The sequence below is a fragment of the Schistocerca serialis genome, chromosome 2, assembly GCF_023864345.2.
Source record: "Schistocerca serialis cubense isolate TAMUIC-IGC-003099 chromosome 2, iqSchSeri2.2, whole genome shotgun sequence".
Lineage (NCBI taxonomy): Eukaryota > Metazoa > Arthropoda > Insecta > Orthoptera > Acrididae > Schistocerca > Schistocerca serialis.
Genome location: NC_064639.1, coordinates 917,700,858 through 917,721,892, shown reverse-complemented (window position 1 = coordinate 917,721,892; position 21,035 = coordinate 917,700,858). Strand labels below are relative to the sequence as shown.

The following is a 21,035-nucleotide window of genomic DNA, read 5'->3' as shown; positions in this document are numbered from 1 at the left end:
AATTATCAGCATCAGAGCAGCCGGAATGTGTGGGCCGGGATAATTGGCGATCGTCTTTTGGCACCAGTCTTCCTTCAGCGTCGCCTAACGGGCCGGAACTACCGGCGTTTCCTGCGGGTGACTTTGCCTCCCTTACTGGAAGATGTGCCGTTGATGAGTCGAAGGGTTACGTGGCGGCTACATGATGGTTCTCCAGCCTACTGGACGCATCTTAATCGTGTCTTGCCAGGTCGGTGGACCGGACGAGAGTGTCCAGTTGCATGGCGTCACGTTCACCGGATCTCAACCGGTGTGGTTTCTGGTTATGGGGCCATCTCAAAAGTATCCTGTACACAGAATCAATCCAGATATGCAGACAAGGAAGGAGGATATTCATGCTGCTTTTGACACTGTTCGGATGCAGCCTGGCCCACGTGAACGTGTGAGACAGAGCATGCTACAGCGCGTACATACATGCCTTGAGGCACTCGAAAATCATTTTCAACACATACTGTACCTACGTCTGCATGGTGCAGAGTGCATTAGACCGCAGTCTGTATAACAGTGTTTGATCGAATACCCGGAAATCATGAATTTCCGGACATAAGTTCATTAGACCTTTTCTGTTCCGTATCCTCTCATCGATCAATCCATAGACTTTGTACACGGGGGAAAAAAATCACCGTGTGTTGTCGAAAACGGGCAGTTTCATAGCATAGCTAATTATAAACAGAAACAATGAAAAATTAATGTTCAGGTCGAATTACTATCTGAACGTCTTGACGTTTACTACTAAACACAATGAATAAAACAAAACAATAAAGGGAAAAATTAATTATGTAGGCTCCCTAGTGCTATACCTTCAATTTTTTAAAAATTGTTTTGTTTTTCTATTAAGATGACATGTGTGACACGGTCTGTAAATGCTCTATGGATGAATAAACAACTAATTAACAGTGCCTCGAAAGATAAAGTCTGAAGCATTGAATATACTGTAGAACATCCTTCTCTTGCGAACTTTATCTTGATAAAATGCTGCTTTCAATATCTTAAACCATTATTCAAACATAATATTTGTATGCTTTGTGATTTTTCATCGTAATCTAATATTTGCCTTTTTATTTTTTTAGATTTTCTGAAGTCAGTATGTCCATTCCTGGACCGAGTTCCGGAAGACCAGAAGGATAATTTCTTAGATGATTGGCTACAGCGTATGGAGAAACTGAATGGATTATCAAAGGACGTTGGAAGCAGTGAAGAGCCGAAATACTACACCCACTTTAACATGATGGTGGCTATGGCCAGAAAACTGTAATTGGGAGTTTTGCACCACCGCTTGAACAAGAAACAATAATTAATAACGGAAATGACAAACAATACAGAGCACAAACAGAGTTCCCCGGCTAGTCCGTTGTTAACAGAGAATTAAACTATAGACATTCATGTGTAATTATCTTCCCATAAACTATCTGTTTGGAAAAGCCTCTCAGGTGTTAATCGCACAATAAGAGTATCCTGATCTGTACAGTTTTGACGATACTCCTTCCAAAGGTATTCCTACTGTGCTAGTGTTCCGTTTTTAATTACCAGGATGTCAACATGACGCTCCTTTGCTCCCTTTATCCGTTGGCTTCTCTCACACTTTAACATCAGGGGCATAAATGATTCGTTTCGCACCTCTGTCGAAATGAAGAACTACTAAAGGTTTGCTGCTTTAGTATAAACACCAACAGAAGTGTAAGCAGAAAGCTTACCAGTCGAACGGAATGAAGTAACCGAACAGAGGGACTACTAAAGGTTTGCACCATTAGTCGTTCTTCATGTCGACAAGGGTGGCGAAAGGAAATATATTGTTAAGAAGAGTTGTAATTTATACCTTCACTGGTATTCACTGAGAGATGCAGCTCAGATTATTACGAAAGGGGTTACTATTGCATAATTTATTCTCATGGCAAATTTTGTGAACCCTGCAATACCAAAAATGCCACAAGCAGAAAGTTTACCTCACAAATAGTGTGAACTAATAGGGCGTGCTGAAAAGTAATGTCTCCGATTTTCTATGTGAAAACTCTTACAACTTTTTAAATAATCCAACCTTATGAAGATAATGCATCTTCATTGTTCATGCGTACATATTTATTTCTCAACGTAGGCACCCTGGCGAAGAACACATTTCTTCCAACGAGGGACATGTTTGTTAATATCATCACTGCAGAATGTTTGACTTACTTGACGAAGCCACGCCCTCACCTCTGGTGGCACCGCTTCATCCCTATCAAATTGAAGTCCTCAGAGGTGTTCTTTAAGGTTTTGAAACAGCTGAAAATTGGATGGAGCCAAGTCGACTTTGTATCGAGGATGGTCGATGACGGTGAACCAAAGACGTCGGATTGTTGCAGATGTCGCAGCGCTCGTGTGTGGTCTGGCATTGTCGTGCTGAATGACAGGGTGTTCGATATGCGGACAAACTCTTGGAATTCGCGCTTTCAGGTTTCTGAGTGTCTCGCAGTGCACTGATATTGTTAGATAACACACCGTCATGCTGCATACTATAGTTTGGAGCCCTCTAGCGGCAGAGGGTTGCAACTTGCGTCAGAGATACGGAAAAGTCTACCGGCTAATATCAGTGTCATGTAACAGCCGATATTGAAAACAAAATTAAAAAAATTCGCAGGCATTACTTTTCAACGCGCCCTCGTAATCGGTCTGTGTGGTATTTGAAGTTAAGGGCCGATCATAAAAGCAATCTTCAGCGAAGCTCTTTGTTGCCCAATAGTTGATATCTATGCATATCTAAATGTTTTCAGAGTGGGCAGTAGTGGCATACATTTATTTAGGTTTGTGAAGAAAGTGCCACTAGAAAACTTAAAGTGCTTACATTTCTAAGTAGAATAAGCTGGAGAAGTGTCACAAAGGAAAATGACGTCAAACCTGTGCAGTTACATTATCGCAAATAATGTAAGGTACAAGGGCTAAAGAAACACTTTACTGAAACTTACTGGCAGATTAAATATGTGTGCCGGACCGAGAATCGAACTTGGGGCCTTTGCCTTTCGCGGGCGAGTGCTCTAACAACTGAGCTACCGAAGCACGACTGATGACCCGTCCTCACAGCTTCAGTTCTGCCAGTACCTCGCCTCCTACCTTCCATACTTCAAAGAAGCTCTTCTTCGAACCTTTCAGAACTAGCACTCCTGGAAGAAAGGATACCGCGGAGACATGTCTTAGCAACAGCCTAGGGAATGTTTCCAGAATGATATTTTCAATCTGCATAAACAAGTTTTTATAAAATGGATTAATGTGTTTAAATGATCTTTACCAAACCCCGAATGTCATCCTGAACGTGGAGAGTCGCTAAATCTACATCTACATCTACATGGATACTCTGCAAATCACATTTAAGTGTCTGGCAGAGGGTTCATCGAACCACCTTCACAATTGTCTATTATTCCAATCTCGTACAGCGCGTGGAAAGAGCGAACAGCTATATCTCTCCATACGAGCTCTGATTTCCCTTATTTTATCATGGTGTTCGTTTCTCCCTATCTAGGTCGGCGTCAACAAAATATTTTCGCTTTCGGAAGAGAAAGTTGGTGATTGGAACTTCGTGAGAAGATTGCTACGCAACGAAGACGCCTTTGTTTTAATGATGTCCATCCTAAATCCTGTATCATTTCAGTGACGCTCTCTCCCCTATTTCGCGTTAGTACAAAAAATTCTGCTCTTCTTTGAACTTTTTTATGTACTCCGTCAGTCCTATCTGGTAAGGATCCCACACCTCACAGCAGTAGTCTAAAAGAGGATGGACAAGCGTAGTGTAGGCAGATCTGTTACATTTTCTAAGTGTCCTGCCAGTAAAACGCAGTCTTCCCCATAACGTTTTCTATGTGTTCTTCCCAATTTAAGTTGTTGGTAATTGTAATTCCTAGGTACTTAGTTGAATTTAGTTCCTTTAGATTTCACTGATTTATCGTGTAACCGAAGTTTAACGAATTTCTTTCAGCACCCATGTGCATGACCTCACACTTTTCGTTATTTAGGGTGAATTGTCAATTTATGCACCATTCAGATATCTTTTCTAAATCATTTTGCAATTTGTTTTGACCCTCTGATGACTTTACTAGTCGATAAACGATAGCTTCATCTGCAATATTCATTTAAGATCTCTGCCATTGATTCTGTATCGCGTAGCCGTGGTTTTCCTCTTTGGTCGCTTTTCGGCTATTTAAGCACACGACGCTGTGGGGAGAGGGGTCATCTCCTCCAGTTGGCTGATGACACCGCCTTCCTAGCCCTTTATCCTAACCTTCAACGGTCCCAACGTACCCTCAAAATTGACCAATGCACTGCTTGGTGCAACTAGTGGTTACTCCGTATCAACCCCTCCAAGACCCAGGCGATCATCATAGGTCGAACCACCCGCTATTTCCATCTCCATGGTCTCTACCTCACCATTTATGGCCGTCCTATCCACCTCACTCCTACCCTCAAATACCTTGGCCTCACCCTCGACCGCCACCTCACCTGGACTCCCCATCTCCTTACCATCCAACACAAAGCTCACAACGGACTCCGCCTCCTGAAACTGCTGTCCGGCTGGACAGGGGGTCTGCATCCTTCCACCATCCTTCACACCTACAAATCCTTGATCCACCCCATCCTCTGTTACGCCAGCGTGGCTTGGATTTCCACCCCTCCCAGGTTCTATAAATCCATCCAAATCCTCGAACACCGTGTGCTCCACCTTGCCTTCTGCATCGGCCTTCCGTCCCCCATGCACATCCTCTACGACCTCATCCCCTTCCCCCACATTCTCCTTTTACTTGAACACATCTGCACACTATATATTGTCCACCACATTGATCCCCCTCACACCCTCGTGTCACCCTTCTTCTCCATCCCCAGCCCGTTGCTGTGCCTTTACCGCTGTGTCCCAACCTCTGTCCGTCCCCACACCCTCCACCTCCTTTCCCAATGCAATTTCAACCATCTACCCCTCTCGGATGATTAGCTTCGCCCTGACATGTACCGTTCCTACCAACTCTAACCCCATCTTCCTCCTGCCTCCTCCTCTTCTCCCCCGCCCTTCTTGTGTCTTTCTCCTCCTACTCCCCCTCCCTCTCTTGTGCTCCTCTTCAGTGTCTCTGCACTCCCTCCTGCCTTGTCTTCCCTCTTCATCTCCTGCCCCACCAGTTTCCTGCCTCTTGGTGTAGCTGCTGACACCCCTACTCTTTTCATCCCGCCCCCTCCCCTGCTGCCCCATGCTCTCCCCTCCTTTTCGATTCTGTCTGGCCTCTCCCTCGGCAGCTCCCACCTGTCAGTTTTATTCTTCATCATATGTGCTCCAAGTGGGTTTAAAGTGTGTTGTTCTGGAGTGTTTTTAACACTGTGGCTGACTTTTAACCTGTGAGTTTGCCTTCAGTGTCTTCTTAGTGTTTTGAGAATTGCCAACTGTGTTTTTTAACTTTATGTCGACTTTTTTAATTGTCCCCCCATGAACGTCTCCATGTCAGTGTATTTTTACCTCCATTATCTCCCCTTACTCTGTCTTATGTCCCCCTTTTTTATCGCCTTATATGTAACATTTTATTCTCGTATTATTGTCATGTCACTCGGCTGAAAAGCGGCGGATTGTGCCGCTGACAGCCCTCCCCTGCCCATATGGCGCAGGGGAATGAAATCACAATAAAGAAAAAAAATGGGGAGAGGGCTGGTTTTGGTTGGTTGGTTGGCGCTCCGGTGTGCAGTCTGGTTGTCGACGGTCGCTCTTCGCGCATTCTCTGATTGTTTCTGTCACGTGGGGTTGCGGACGGAGACGTGCGTGCGGTCGGCGTATGTGTACTGCGTCTTGTGAGAGGGCGATGTACTCGTCTGTGCTGCTAAACGATGTGAAGATGTGAAAGTGCCTTTCATATACATCAGCCTGCAACCAGATACGCTAAAGAATCAAACGGTGGGAATTATTCGGGTTCTTCGAGTTCTGCTGTATACATGTTTAATGAGTTTCGTGCTGTTAGCAATTAAGGGATCTTATAGTGTTTGGACTCCCTTGTAGTCTGTTTCGTATTGACCACTGGTGCACAACGTATTGAACAGTGGTTACCTGTCTGAATGAAGTTTGCCTGTTATGGTTTTATGTTGGTTTTTCCATGGTATAATCAGCTGTGCGCATCGTCTGTTGTAGCTGATCGTTTAACTGGGGGACGACCCCTTGACGGTGGCCAGTTTGAATTGTAACCGATAGCGCGGTCGTCGTGTTTGCCAGTAGACACCAGTTCTTCGGTGAATCTAAGTTGAGTATTTCATTATTTGTTCCTGGTGACGCCGAAGCATCCGTCTTTTCTTCTTCACCGTTCCTTTCAGCTTTCATTCAGGCTCGATCTGAGTTGTAGTTTCCGCAAACCCCTGATATGGTACTAATTGCCACTGAAATTTTGTAATATCTGAAAGATGCCTTTCATTCTACTGTGTTTGTAATATCTTACTGCTGTAATATCTTAGAAAGTTGTCTTGTTTCTGTGGGAGTGTTTGTCAGTAAACCATTTATTATTTGGATAGTTATTAAGATTTATCTAAAGAGAGTTCTGAAATTATTTGTTTGGGATGGGCTTTGACGCCCCTAGGCATTTTGTCTGTTTCGTAATGCTTCAATTTTTAGGGTAATTATGTTTGTTAAATAAAATATGTTGGAAATTATAAGCCAGGGTGTGTGTTTCATTGATAATTAATACCTTGTCTTTATTGGGTTGAAGTATCCTTGAGCGTGTGTTCCACATCACAATGACATTGATGGTAGAATCAAAATTTAAGATGGCGTTGGCGGAAAACTAAAAATTAGAAGATGCGAAACTAACCCTGTTGTGCTATTGGGCAATTAAAAACAATTAAATTAGAAAAATTAAAAAATCCAAAAACGTTGGAAGTATACCAGTTATACCTTGCAAGACTGCTGACTCTACAGTCCAGGACGGCGCTATGTTCAAAAGTATCTGAACTATTTGGATTTTGTGCCGCATTCAATGGCCCTCGATTATACAACCCAATATGATTTTTGATTCTGTGAAATTTTCACTTTTCTTGGAGAACTTTTTCGTACTGATTTCGGATCTGTTATTAATTTTTTTGTATCGTGTACAGCTTTTTCACAAGCGAAGTAAACTCATTTTTCATTTAGATTTACGTTTGACCAGGAGAAATTTTGTTGCAAGTATGGAAAATTGTATTTTAATAACATGGAGTAGCTGGCTACACTTGTGACAACCGTCTGACTGTTAGGGGGAAGCATTAATTGATTGTGGACATGCTACAGCGTCGTGAGACTACATTTCTATTGGGAGATGTACTTTTCCAGTTTCTTAGAAATGAGTTTCAACAAGTGTTTGAATAACAGAAACGTATTCTATTATGTTTGTGTTAACTATGTAATTGGTAAGAAAAGACTGGTCATTATTAGTCTTGTGAAAAATGTCTGCTAAACAAACTTTTTTCGTATAAGGCTTGGCAGTCAAGACAAAAGCTGAGCACAACACAAGATGCGCCGTACATATGTTGAGAGACTGAAATTGTGGAATAATGTGAAGAGGAAATCAGTGCTTTTTGCAATTCGCATAGTGTAAAGGGAGCTGCAAAAACATATATATCGCTGTTGTTGTTGTTGTATGGTTATTGTTGGACACAAAAAGAAAGAAGGATATAAAATATCCTAATATTTCTTCGCCCTTACGACCAGTTATGCATTGTGAATCTCTCCCTATTCCAAACCCACATACGATTCTTAAGAATTTGCGAGAGGAGAGCAGCTCCAAAAACGAATGCAATGATGGTGATGATTACAAGCTAGAAAAAGATTATGTATCATAATTATTTAGTTAAAACGTTCTAAGTGATTTAACTCGTGACTTGACTCTGACAAGAGATCTTGCCACATTGTACGGGCTTAGACTGGAAGCCAAACACCTATTACCTGGAGACTCATTCTCTTTGTACGGGAACAGAGAAACAGAATAAGTAAAATTATTTATAGAAGAACATATGGCTGTTTGTTGTGACACTGAACGTTTATGATCCAAATCAGTGGAGGTTATTTATATTCTTGTCAAAACATAGCTGAAAGATGTAATTTTATGTAATGGAAATTTGTTTGGCTCAATACCAGTTGCACACTCAGTGTACCATAAGGAGATGAACTGTTCCGTATGCGGCACTATTGCCTAGGTTTGCATTAGCAGCCCAAGGCCATCGGGTACCTATACTGCCTACTGTTTTCTGCTCTTTCCTCTCTGGTGGCAGAGATGGTTATTGGCAGCAGTCAAGACACAGACGAAATCAGTCATCTGGTCCTTGGTCGGAACCACTTGTTAGATCAAGAAGAGCTTTTCCACAAGCTCTCAATGTGGTTGTCTATGGCCCCACCGCACACACTGAGTGATTGCTGTCCTGGAGTAGCGTGACTTCTGGGAATGGAGCAGCCTGAATTTAGCGGCAGCTATTACAGCGCGTTTACTCGAGTTCGTAGTACGGAAGGAATCCATGTATGCTTCTGTTTGAAACAGATACTTTGCCTTGGAGTGGCCATATCGCCGTTTTCTAGTTACTATTTAAACGGATTGTGCACCAATAGAGTTTGAAAGTTGGACGTTCATAGCGTCTTTTGGAGAGTTGGCTATTGATTCTGCTGCTGCGTGCCTACAGCAACTTTGAGATATTATTATTGCGAGTGGTAGCGAGCGAACAGTTAGTTGTTGGTAGCAGTGGGACGCAGCCTGGCGTGGGGAGAAGCCGCGCGTCAGGAGAGGCTGCAGCGCGCCCCGACCGTGATAAGATGGCGCCGGAGGAGAGCTCTGTATTAATCGAGGATCTCCGGTCATTTGCTATTTGGTGCGCCTAGTTGAGCGCTGAAGGGATTTTCTCAATTTTGTGTGTGTATACATTGAAAGTAATATTCATGTCTTTGTTCTCACCAGATACGTAATTATTGATGTACGAAATTGTAGAAAAGTTGATGTTTTCAAAATGTTCAATGAAAAGAAAGGTCTGATTGAGGTTTGTCAGTGAGTGAATCCTCAGTTTTCGGAATATAACGAATTAAAAGTTTTTATTGATTCTTTTAATTTTTTTCACCGCTTAAGGGTTGTTGACTAAACCACTCCTTACATTTAATTTCTATGCAAAAAGGGGAGTGATTGCATGATTAGTTGTGAACATGCGTTGCACTCTGCATGGATCGCAGTATTTCTTTTGCATTATTTTAGCATGTTGCTGGATGCAGAATATTCAAGCAGTTGCAGCGGAAAGACGAGGTAAGTTGTTTGTTGCGTGCAGGAACATTACAATATAACTGAATATTTTAAAAATTGAAGTCACATACAAAAGACTTAATTTTTCCTGGTGTAGCGGTAGCCTCATCGGTCCCGAGTTCGAAAACTGCCACAGCTTAAATATTGATTGATAATGACCGTTGACAGCTGAAGATTTCCAGCATAGGATGTGACCCTCATTCTTCCAGCAGCCATTTCAAAGAGGACGTAGGAACAGACAGAGAGTCATGGCACTCTCTTGTCCTTGGGATGGGAAACTGCACCTAAGGGTGGAAGTATCAGCAATGAACAACGGCAAGAGGATACAGAAGGCAATGGAAACCATGCATTAAAGACACATAACGTGTATCCACAGGACATCTGACCTGTAATTGAAAAGGTGTCATGATGATCTCGCTATTGGCAAAAGATTCCGGAATAGTCTCGATTCTGGAATAGTCTCGTATCTCCAGGAGCGGACTGCCAAAGAGAACGCGACAATAAGAGAAAGATTGAATAACCAACGAAAGGATAACGTTCACAAGTTGGGGCGTGGAAAGTCAGAAGCTTGAACGAGGTAGGCAAGCTAGAACATCTGAAAAGGGAAATGCAAATGCTCAATCTAGATATAGTAGGGGCCAGTGAAGAGAAATGCAAAGAAGACAAGGACTTCTGGTCAGATGAGCATACGGTAATATAAACAGCAGCAGAAAATGGTATAACGTTAGTAGGATTCGTTATGACTAGCAAGGTAGGGCAGATAGTGTGTTACTGTGAACATTTCAGTGATAAGGTTGTTCTCATCACAATCGACGGCAAACCAACACCGATAGCAATAGTTCAGGTATACATGCCGAGGTCACAAACTAAACACAAATAGACAGAGAAAGTGTGTGATGATATTGAACGGGTAATACAGTACGTAAAGCGAGATGAAAATCTGATGGTCATGGGGGAGTGAAATGCAGCTGTAGGGGAAGAAGTAGAAGAAAAGAGAGAGGAGAAAGACTAAATGAGTTCTGTCATAAATTTCAGTTAGTAATAGCGAATACTCTGTTCAGGAACCACAGGAGGAGGAGGTATACTTGGAAAAGGCCGGGTGATACGGGAAGATTTCGGTTTCATTACATCATGGTGAGACAGAGATTCCGAAATCAGATACTGGATTGTAAGACGTACCCAGGAGCAGATATAGACTCAGATCACAATATAGCAGTGATGGAGAGTAGGCTGAAGTTTAAGACATTAGTCAGGAAGAATCAATACGCAAGGAAGTGCGATACAGAAGTACTAAGGAATGATGTGCTACGCTTGAATTTCTCTAGGGCTATAGGTACTACCATAAGGCATAGCTCAGTAGGCAGTACTGTTGAAGAGGAGTGGACATCTCTAAAAAGAGCAATCATAGAAGTTGGAAAGACAAACATAGGTACAAAGAGGATATCTCCGAAAAAACCATGGGTAACAGAAGAAGTACTTCAGTTGATCGATGAAAGACGGAAGTATAAAAATGTTCAGGTACATTCAGGAATACAGAAATACAATTCGCTGAGGAATGAGATACATAGGAAGCGCAGAGGAGGTGAGACGAAATGGCTGCAGGAAAAAAGTGAAGGAATCTAAAAACAAAATAATTGACCGAAGGACTGACTCGGAATATAGCAAAGTCAAAATAACTTTCAGTGAAATTAAAAGAGGAGTCGTAACGTTAAAAGTGAAACGGAAATTCGACTGTTAAATGCAGAGGAGAGAGCGGACAGGTGGAAAGAGTACATTGACGGCTCTATGAGGGAGAAGATTTGTCTGATGTGATAGAAGAAGAAACTGGAGTCGATTGAGAAGAGATAGCGGATCCAATATTAGAATCAAAATTTAAAAGAGCTTTGGGGGTCCTGAGATCAAATAAGGCAGAAGGGATGGATAACATTCCATCAGAATTTCTATAATCATCATGGTAAGTGGTAACAAACAGACTATTCACGTGTAGAATGTATGAGTCTGGCGACATCAACACAATTCCGAGTACTGCAAGAGCTGACAAGTGCGAGAATTATCGCACCATCAACTTAACAGTTCATACATTCCGGTAACTGAGCAGAATAATACATATAAGAATGAAAAGGAAAACTGAGGATGTGTTAGATGACGATCAGTTACGGTTTATGATAGTAACAGGACTAAAGAAAAATCAAGACACGTTCGTAGGATTTGTAGACCTGAAAAAAGCGTTCGTCTATGTAAAATGGTGCAAGAAATTCGAAATTCCGAGAAAAATAGAGGTAAGCTATAGGGAAAGACTGGTAATATAAAGTATGTAAAAGAGCCAAGAGGGAATACTAGCAGTTGACGATCAAGAACGAAGTGCTCGGATTAAAATGCGTGCAAGGTAAGGATGTAGTTTTTCGCCCCTTCTGTTCAATCTGTACATCGAAAAAGCAATGATGGAAATAGAAGAAAGGTTCAGTAGTGGGATTAAAATCCGAGGTGAAAGAACATAAATGATATGATTTGCTGATGACCTTGCTATCCTGATAGAAGGTGAAGAAGAGTTACATGTTCTGCTGAATGGAATGAACCATCTAATGAGAGTTCATGGTAACGACAATAAAGTTTCGCTAGATAGCCTAGCAACTTCTGGAGAAAAAGTGTAGATAACGATATTATGGTCAGAGAGAGCTTTACACATTTTCGTGTATGTGTTGCCATAATAATAATTTTTGATGTTGAAGCTATCACTAGCCCTACAATAGTTATAATTTTTGATAATAACTTTCAAGTTATTTAAACTGTGTTAACAGATTCGGATATAAACTAACATAACTTAAATATGATACAGAATGAGAAATTTTGTCTGTACACTTGAAGGAAAAAGAGTAATTGTTGCGAAAAAATTGTAAATTTCAGAGAGTTTTCTTTAAAATAAATGTATTTAATTCTTTAAAGTTACAAATGCAGACTAGAAAAAATAAAAACTGTGTATCATTTTCGTGGACTAAAATTCTTAGATATGATACGTAGTTCCAAAACATAATATAAATGTGATATTGTTATGTACACAGAAGAGGAAAATTGAGATCTTAAAAATGAGATAGAGAACCCACAAAACGATACATAAATGCAAATGGGATATTCCTATGGGGCGTATTTCTAGGAAATTTATTTCAAGAAATATATGTCAGACTGAACTACAGAAATGTCTATTTCTTTTTACTGTTTTAATGTGAGTACTATAACGTCAACCAGCAATGGATAGGAACTGTTTGCAGTTGAACTGACTATACTGACAGTAATACAAAAATAGGAGATTCGCAAAAGATAATCACTCTTTTACATCAACAGGACCGTTAAACATGAAGCAGGTCCCTCGTATAATATGTTTACGACCCCTGTAGGAATATGAGAAATCGCCAGTTTCCGTATAAAATCAGTTTTATTAATAAGAAATATTTATTTTACTCTTTGTATGCTGTAGACACATCTGTATCTGTATGAATTCCTCTTTCCTCCTTGAAATTTAGCCAAGATACAACGTCCTCCAACAATATGGTCTTGATCTGTCATTACAATAGGATCCAGTGTGGATTCTTCAAATGTGTTGACATTATCTACGCTGTCATCACTCTTGAAAGATATGTCAGAAACAGAATAAGTCTCCTTAGTTTCTTTTCTTTTTTGTGTACTTGTCGTAGCTTTGGTCCAAGCATAGCCTGGCGTAGTACAGCAACTCGACGTGGTATGGACTCAACAAGTCGTTAGAAGTACTCTACAGAAATACTGAACCGTACTGCCTCTACAGTCGCCTATAATTCCTAAAGGTTTGCCGCTGCAGAATATTGTGCACGAAATGGCCTCTTGATTATGTCCCATAATATTCGATCGGATTTACGTCGGGCGATCTGGGTGGCCAAGTCATACGCTCGAACAGTTCAGAACGTTCTTAAAACATTAGGAAACAATGGTGGCCCCGTGATATGGCGCTTTGTTATCCATAAAAACTCCATCGTTGTTTGGGAACATGAAGCCCATGAATGGCTGCAAATGGTCTCCAAGCAGCTCATCGTAACCATGTACAATCAGTGCTTGATTCAGTTGGACAAGAGGACCAATCCCTGTAAACACACGCCTCACCTTTACGGAGCCACCAACAGCTTGCACTGTGCCTTGTTGATGATTTGGGTCCATGGCTTCGAGGGGTCTGTATCACACTCAAACCCTACCATCAGCTCTTACCGACTGAAATCGGGGCTCACCTGATCAGCCCACGGTTTTCCAGTCGTCTGGGATGCAACCATTATGGTCATAAGCGCAGGAGAGGCGATGTTGTGCTGCTAGCAAAGAAACTGGCGCCGGTCTTCTGCTGCCAAATTTCTTCGTACTGTCATAATGGATACGTTAGTCATTCGCCCCACATTGATTGTTAGCACTGACAACTCTACATAAATGCCGCTGCTCTCGGTTGTTATGTGAAGGTTGTCGGTGACACCATTTTTCGTGGTAAGAGGTACTGCCTGAAATTTAGTATTCTAGCCACACTCTTGGCACTGTGGATCACGGAATGTTGAAGTCCCTAATGATTTGGAATGTCCCATAGTCTAACTCCAACTACCATTCCGTGTTCAAAGCCCGTTAATTCCCACTGCGCGACAATAATCACGTCGGAAACCTTTTCACATGAAACAGGTGGGTACAAATGATAGCTCCGCCTACGGACTGCCCTTTTACACCTTGTGTAATTTACACTATCGTCATCTGTATACATGGATATCGCTATCCCATGACTTTTGTCACTTCCGTGTATTTTGGAAAGAAGCGTATCATATTTAAGAATTATAGCGATTGCTTAACAATTATCTCATTATAATAAATCTGTAAATAATGAATAATCCAACCTACACAGCACAATTATCTATGTAGCACAAATTTCGTTAATTGCGTAGATGTGGCAAGTATTTTAGAACTGTGTGCATATTTATTTTCAGTATTTTAATTCAAAAGTGATGTTTCTGCTGAAAAAGTAAATTATGATTGCCTATTCCTAAATTTTGGCTGTATAACTGGCAGTAGGAATGTTTGTAGTAGGTATAGTTTTCTTATGAACAGACTCGATGTATCAGATAGTTGGAAAGCTTTGGCTGTATCATGTTTAGGGCACCTGACCCTACGTTGTGTCGTCTGGTTCTAATAGCGATAGACTTCGTGTGAGTGTGAGTTGTGGATGGACAGTTGTATGATTACCTACAACCATGTATGAATCGCACATATATTTTAAAGCTGTTCTGTAACTGAAGCCTTGCAAGACGGCACGTTGTTCATGTGCAGCCAGCTTGTGTAACTTGCACAAAGTGTTGTTATACTCTGTTACCGCGGCAAGAATTCCTAGTTTAGTGTTGGTACCACTCAGCTGTTTCAGGGTAGCCTTTGACATTTCCTTATTTGTGTGTTTACTAATGGACTGTGGCTACGATACCAAGGCCTATGTAACACATTGGGCTCCTTCCAATGAGAGCTTCGTGTTGATTGTAATTATTACCTCATTCTTCTTAATTGAGTGATTATCAACTAAATGAAATCGAGTCCAGACCATTCTGAACTTAAACAACCTTATTGCCTCGTATGCTATGACACTGAAAAGTTTTAACTAACGTTGTCTTAAGAGTCTTGTTGTATCTTGAATTTTAGAGCAAAACTATGTATTTAACTGCTGTCCTAAGTTCGCTGGACCAACATTTTGTTTAATGCTACAATATTAAACGTGGTGCTAGAGTTTAAATTAAATTTTTTTTGTAGTTATAATTTTTGGGGCTAATATTTTCATAGGCCTAATGACTGTACCTTGTTCTAAGTCCATACATATTACAAAAATGCAGTGTGTTTGTGCGTGTGTGTGTGTGTGTGTATGTATGTATGTAAGTTTCACATTTCCTTCCAAGCCACCTAGATCAGTTTCAAACTAGTACACGTAGCCCTTACTGTCAGGCAACAATCGCTGTGGGGTAAGAACCAACTACCTATTATAGTTCTGGAGATAAGTAATGACGTCTTAAACAATAAGATGAGTGAGAAACTGCCATGTCGTGTGTGACGTATTGAATTCGCAATACGTTTCTTAGACAGTATCCACGTATGCCGCTAAATGCACTTTAAAAACTACATCATGGAACCACGTATTTTTCAGCAGACATGACGTCATAAACACTGAGATTTATGAAAAACTGCCGCATTGCGCATGAAATTTAAATTTATTACTTCTTTTCTACTACTTACATGCGCAACAGATTTTGTAGACAGTATCCAATATACCACTGAATGTACTTGCTAAAGTATATCATTGTAGGACATATAGATCGGGAGATGTGACATCGTAAACACTGAGACGCGCAAAAACTACCGCACCGTGTTACGACGTTTAAATTTTTTACGTCTTTGCTACTAACTCTGCCCACAACATATTTCGCTGTCAGTATCCACATATTCCGTTGAATGTGCCTACACAAATATATTACTACACGACATATAGTTCGAGAGATATGACGTTAAAAACACTGAGGTGTGTGAAAAAAACGCCACAACACGCATGAAATTTTAATACATTTATTCTTTACTGATAACAATAGGGCACTCCAACAGTCAGTCAACTTAAGGAAATCCCTGACACCTTGAAACGCCTTCCACAGCTTTCAACTATGCAGCGCGAACGGTTGTAGGCAGAAACGACGGCCGTCTATAGAGCTATGAAGAGCTGTTGCCATAGAGACGTTTACAGAACCGCTTTGTAGACACGCGAATTAGCTGAGTCGAGTGTACAGAAACTATCCGTGATCACGTTTCTTAATCTGAATACTGTACTTATACATCGGTACATCGTGCACATTTCTTTGATACGACTGTTTCATAATTTCAAAGGTGTTTTCACGAATACATGGAAATGAAATTTTTCGATACTTCACTACAAATACAGTTCATTTTTTGTTGCCGTATCTACCAGAAAATTGGAAAAATGAATACTCCGGTAATGCCAGGTTTGTCAGCTAGTCAATTTGTAATTTTAGTGTTTTCAGTAGACTGATATTATTTTACTGGTAACTCAATCTATAGATGTCAGCCTTTTATTTGTCCTTGGGCCTACCTGCTTCCCACAATATGAAAACCTCAAAGCTGTGTTGAAGTACAGGAACTATGAGAAATATTTTGGCACAGTATGTGGGGATTTGCTTCACAAAAATGCCTTATGTCATTTGTGAATGGGACAGACAAGCGAAAAACAGGCTTCTGGAGGCAACTAACTGGGGTGAAAGAAAAACCCTCCAATTGAATTCATAGAATGTAATAAATGAACTAGTTGTTCCACCATCCAAGATACAATGATCTTCTTTTCATATCACGCGTGGACTAACGAAACAGTTAACTAAAGCATTTCCAAGAAATGGTGACTGCTTCATGTAACTGTTAACAAGATTTCCAAAAGTATCTTGTGAGAAACATAAATAAGGGCTTCTTGTGGGGCCACAGATCAGAAATTTAACGAAAGATAATTTGTCTGACAGTATAATGCTTCCAGTGGAGAAAGGGCTTTGATTCTTTTTGAAGAAGTAGTGACCAATTTCGGGAGCGACAACAAACATCTAAATTACAAAACCACGGTTAAAACAATGTTGGCAGATTTGATGAAATTTGGGTGTAACATGAGTGTGAAGTTTCATTTTCTACCTTGACATACTGATTTCTTGCCTGCAAACCTGGGCACTGTCACTGAAGAGTAAGTAGAACGGTTTCACCACGGAAGGCGAAACGCAAACATTATGCAAAACAGAGAAAGCAGTTGCGAAAGCAGACAATCAATGACGAGAAGTTTTGCCCCTTGTCAGAAGGAACTTCATGCAGTGGAACCAACGAAGCGAAATTAAATTGCCACACATGTGTTGTGCTTTGTAACAATTATTAGCTGGTTCAAATGGCTCTGAGCAGTATGTGACTTAACATCTGAGGTCATCAGTCCCCTTATTATTAGCATTTTAAGTTAACATATGCTGTTATCTATTCTATCGCAGTGTGTAGTAATTATACACATGATACAAAATAAGTAATTTTAATGGAATAAAAAAATCCCCTGTTAGAATAAAATGTGATTTCATCTAAAACATTAGATGTCATATGTAGAAAAAGCTGACATGATACAGAAAAACAAAAATCAGAATGGAAAATATGTCAAATAACACCTTACAGTCGCAAAACATTCCTCTAAAAATGTTAAAGGCCGCTATAATTCTATTAATTAAAAACTGATAAAAGTGTGACAATACTGGGGTAACTAGGGATTAAGGATGTAGCTTACACGTTGAACAACTCATGTGAACAAGCTTATTCCGATTAATATACCACAGACTTGGTGTAAGATGAATTAAATTCACACACGCAAGCGCAGCATTTCAGTTTTAAACATTCTTCAGGCAGTGTTACGAACACCACACTTTGGATGTTGCTCAGTAATGCTACACCTTACAAAGCATCATTTTAGGGGTGAAGAAGATTAGTTCTGCACTAGAAAAACGTGATCGAACTATACAAAACACATGTGGCTAAAATAACTTCCTAAGCAGACCTAAACGAGCTTCTGCCCAAACACGAACTGACCAGGCCTATAACAGTGCAAAACACATGTTACTTACAATACAAATCTCAGCATGCAAACATGCAAAAAAATAGGCAGTCCGAATCACTGTTCTGTAACTGTCAGGAAATGGAACAGTTCAAATAATGTGCGATGCCTGTCACTTGACTGTGGACTCTCAAATTGACTGACAAATTGTTATTGCCATGCCTAATTGTCATATAACAACGTATAGCACATATTGCTAAAAATAACATGCTAAACAATTAGTTGATACTTCATTTTTGGGTATACATGAGGCTGTGCACGAATATGGTCTTTTAAGAAAGGCTGCGACATATATTGATTGGAACTACGGCGCAGAGCGTTTCCAAAAGCATTTCAGCGTGTATTCCCTTTTCTTTCCCTAATCAACTGCTAAATAATACCGATATCTAATCATAATGAGCAAAATATGGTATGTAAACACACAAAATGATCAAAGAAAATGTTGGACAAGGTTCCACACAGAGGAGAAAGTCTGTTCCATGTCTAAATTTTCTGTAACAGGTAGGCATACTTGGAGCTATTTTAGTTGTGGTACACAAATCCGTTGCCTTGACTTTTCAGAAGTTTTTCAGTAACGCATCACCTAACAAAGCACGATGAATAAGGTTCATGTTCTACACTAGAAAAATATAATTGGTGTTACTGACTAGCTAGAGCCTACCTGTGGTGGCATGGTCATCCACCAACGTTACATTTTCCGACACTTTAGCAGACGGAACCATACTAAAAAATGTTGCATTTTGTTTATATTGTTAACAAAGTGTATCACTTAAATTACACATTTTCGTAGTACAGATACATGCCTTCATAATGTTCCAAATATGAGTTGTAAACACACAAAATGCCCACACCACCAAAGGCATTGGTGGAACAAACATCCACACTGAGGTGAACGTTTGGTATCTGAAAAGACGATCTTTGCATCAAACCAAAAGTGCTCATCATATACCTAATGATTTCTAGAACATACCACACATACAGGTTGCTTGTCACAGTATATAAGTGCAATTTCAGATCTCTAATGGAGAACCAAAATACGATCTTTGGACTAAAACAAAATTATTTATCAAAATACGTAATATTTCGAGTACAAAATAGACATGGCATTCCCACCAAGCCTGATTGTTCTGTACTGTTAGAAAAGTAGATGTGGCCCACTCAAAGCACTATTAATTTTACATACAGGTTAAATGACACTTGTCGACGAACTTAGTTCGATCTTAGTACACAACTTCAATAAAACCGAAACTGTGTGTATTATTTATCGAAATACATAAAAGTTTGTTCTATAACACGACAGAACACTTACAGGTGTTACCGCTGATGTAACTTATAGCTTAAAGTGCACTTGTCAACAAGAATAGTTTGACCTTTGCACAAAAGTAAACAATGTTAGTCTAAGTCTAAACTGTCTGTATTATTTTGTCAAAAATATATCTTAATTCGATTAAAATCGAAAAGTGAGTCAAAGAGTACAGTGACCGCAATGCATAATCATTAACTTTATCTTGTTGTACAAAACACCTGTCATCTTCTGCTAATAATGCTAACATTCTTTATCACACAGTGGAGACTAAAAGGCGCTTCAGTGAAACAGTGTGACGAATCAGTGTGCACTCAAAACGCTAAGCCACATTTTCATATAGCTAGCTAGATCTCGTCATTTTTTAGTCTTACCATCAGATTATCGTAAATTTTGCCTACGTTATGGGGGCTGTTACATTGTTTCTCCCCTGATATATGGCTCTGCTGTTAAGTCACATTTTATAACAATATTTAATAACTTTAACAACCTGATTATCAGGTGATAACAATAATTACTAACACGTACCTCTTTCTTTTTTCTTCCCTGTGCAAAGATGAGCGTGTATCTCAAGATAGATATTATCTGCTATACCGATTTGAAAGTGCAATAGCCGGCCAGAGTGGCCGAGCGGTTCTAGGCGCTACATTCTGGAACTGCGCGACCGCTACTGTCGCAGGTTCGAATCCTGCTTTGGGCATGTATGTGTGAAGTGTCCTTAGGTTAGTTAGGTTTAAGTAGTTCTAAGTTCTAGGGGACTGCTGACCACAGCAGTCCTATAGTGCTCAGAGCCATTTGAACCATTTTTAAAAGTGCAATATTAGTGCTGACTACTGATCACTAGATAGTATCATCATCAGTTCAAGAGCTGCCATCATCATGAAAAAAATTACTTACATCACAGAATAATTTTGTTAAATGGAATATATTTTTTTTTTTTGCATTGAAATCGATACACAGTGAAGGCTGTAGTTATCATATCTGTGGGTTCTGTCGTGTCAATCGATTACTGATCTTCTTTCACTAAATATTTCGTCTTGAGACTGATGGATGTTGTTCTTATCCAGAATTTGTTGCAAAAAAGTAATCTGTATTAGACATTCAACAAGATTTTATGACTATTTGTAGTAGCAACCATTTAATTATTTTTGTAATAGAAATTTATTTATCAAGCAAACTGTTTTATTCGTTCTGTACAATGCCTAGTATCTGTACATAACTGAAAATGCGGTATGTGCTACCTAGCTCTGCATCAATAAGAAAAGGACTCACAAGCATGGGTTTCTTTCTTGTTTGAACAGAATAAACAGATTTTAACGATATTTAATTTATTCTGACTGAAAATAGTTCAGAGATTAGTTATATTTATTACTTTTATTATCACACGACCGGCTTCAGGCTCTTATAAGCCCATCTTCAGGTGTCGTAACTCAGTGGTGTGACCCTGAGCGCCGCGGTGAAAGTGTACCACCTCGGCTCTTGGGGGTCTCAGCACCAAGTTACGACACCTGAAGATAGGCTTATAAGAGCCTGAAGCCGTTCGTGTGATAATAAAAGAACTTTACAACTGTAGCGGGATTTTCAGCCTCTGGTATAATGCTCAGTTGGAAATGTTCCACCAACAGAATTGTTTATAATTATTATCTTGTAATTGATGTGGAGCCTCGGAATTGCTTCTGCATCAGATGCTAGTAAAAGTTTGTATGATTACTAAGCATAACCAAATTAACAGGGGAACATTTCATACTAGTGCAGTATTTGATCTAGTGTTCAATCAATAACATGATTTGCAGTCTGCATA

The 21,035-nt window shown here is 40.1% G+C and overlaps 1 protein-coding gene across 2 annotated transcripts in view; it reads left to right on the top strand.

Annotated features, from left to right (window-relative positions):
* LOC126458283 (juvenile hormone acid O-methyltransferase-like) overlaps positions 1-21,035 on the top strand; it is a 357,276-nt gene that overhangs the window by 210,332 nt on the left and 125,909 nt on the right. The window contains exon 6 of one of the 2 annotated variants that reach the window (XM_050095216.1): positions 1,110-1,376. The exons of the other annotated variant lie outside the window; for it this stretch is intronic. Within the exon in view, the coding sequence (XP_049951173.1) occupies positions 1,110-1,294 (185 nt within the window). The 3' untranslated portion in view covers positions 1,295-1,376. Of the gene's footprint in view, positions 1-1,109; positions 1,377-21,035 lie in introns of those variants that run through there. 2 annotated transcript variants of the gene reach the window in all.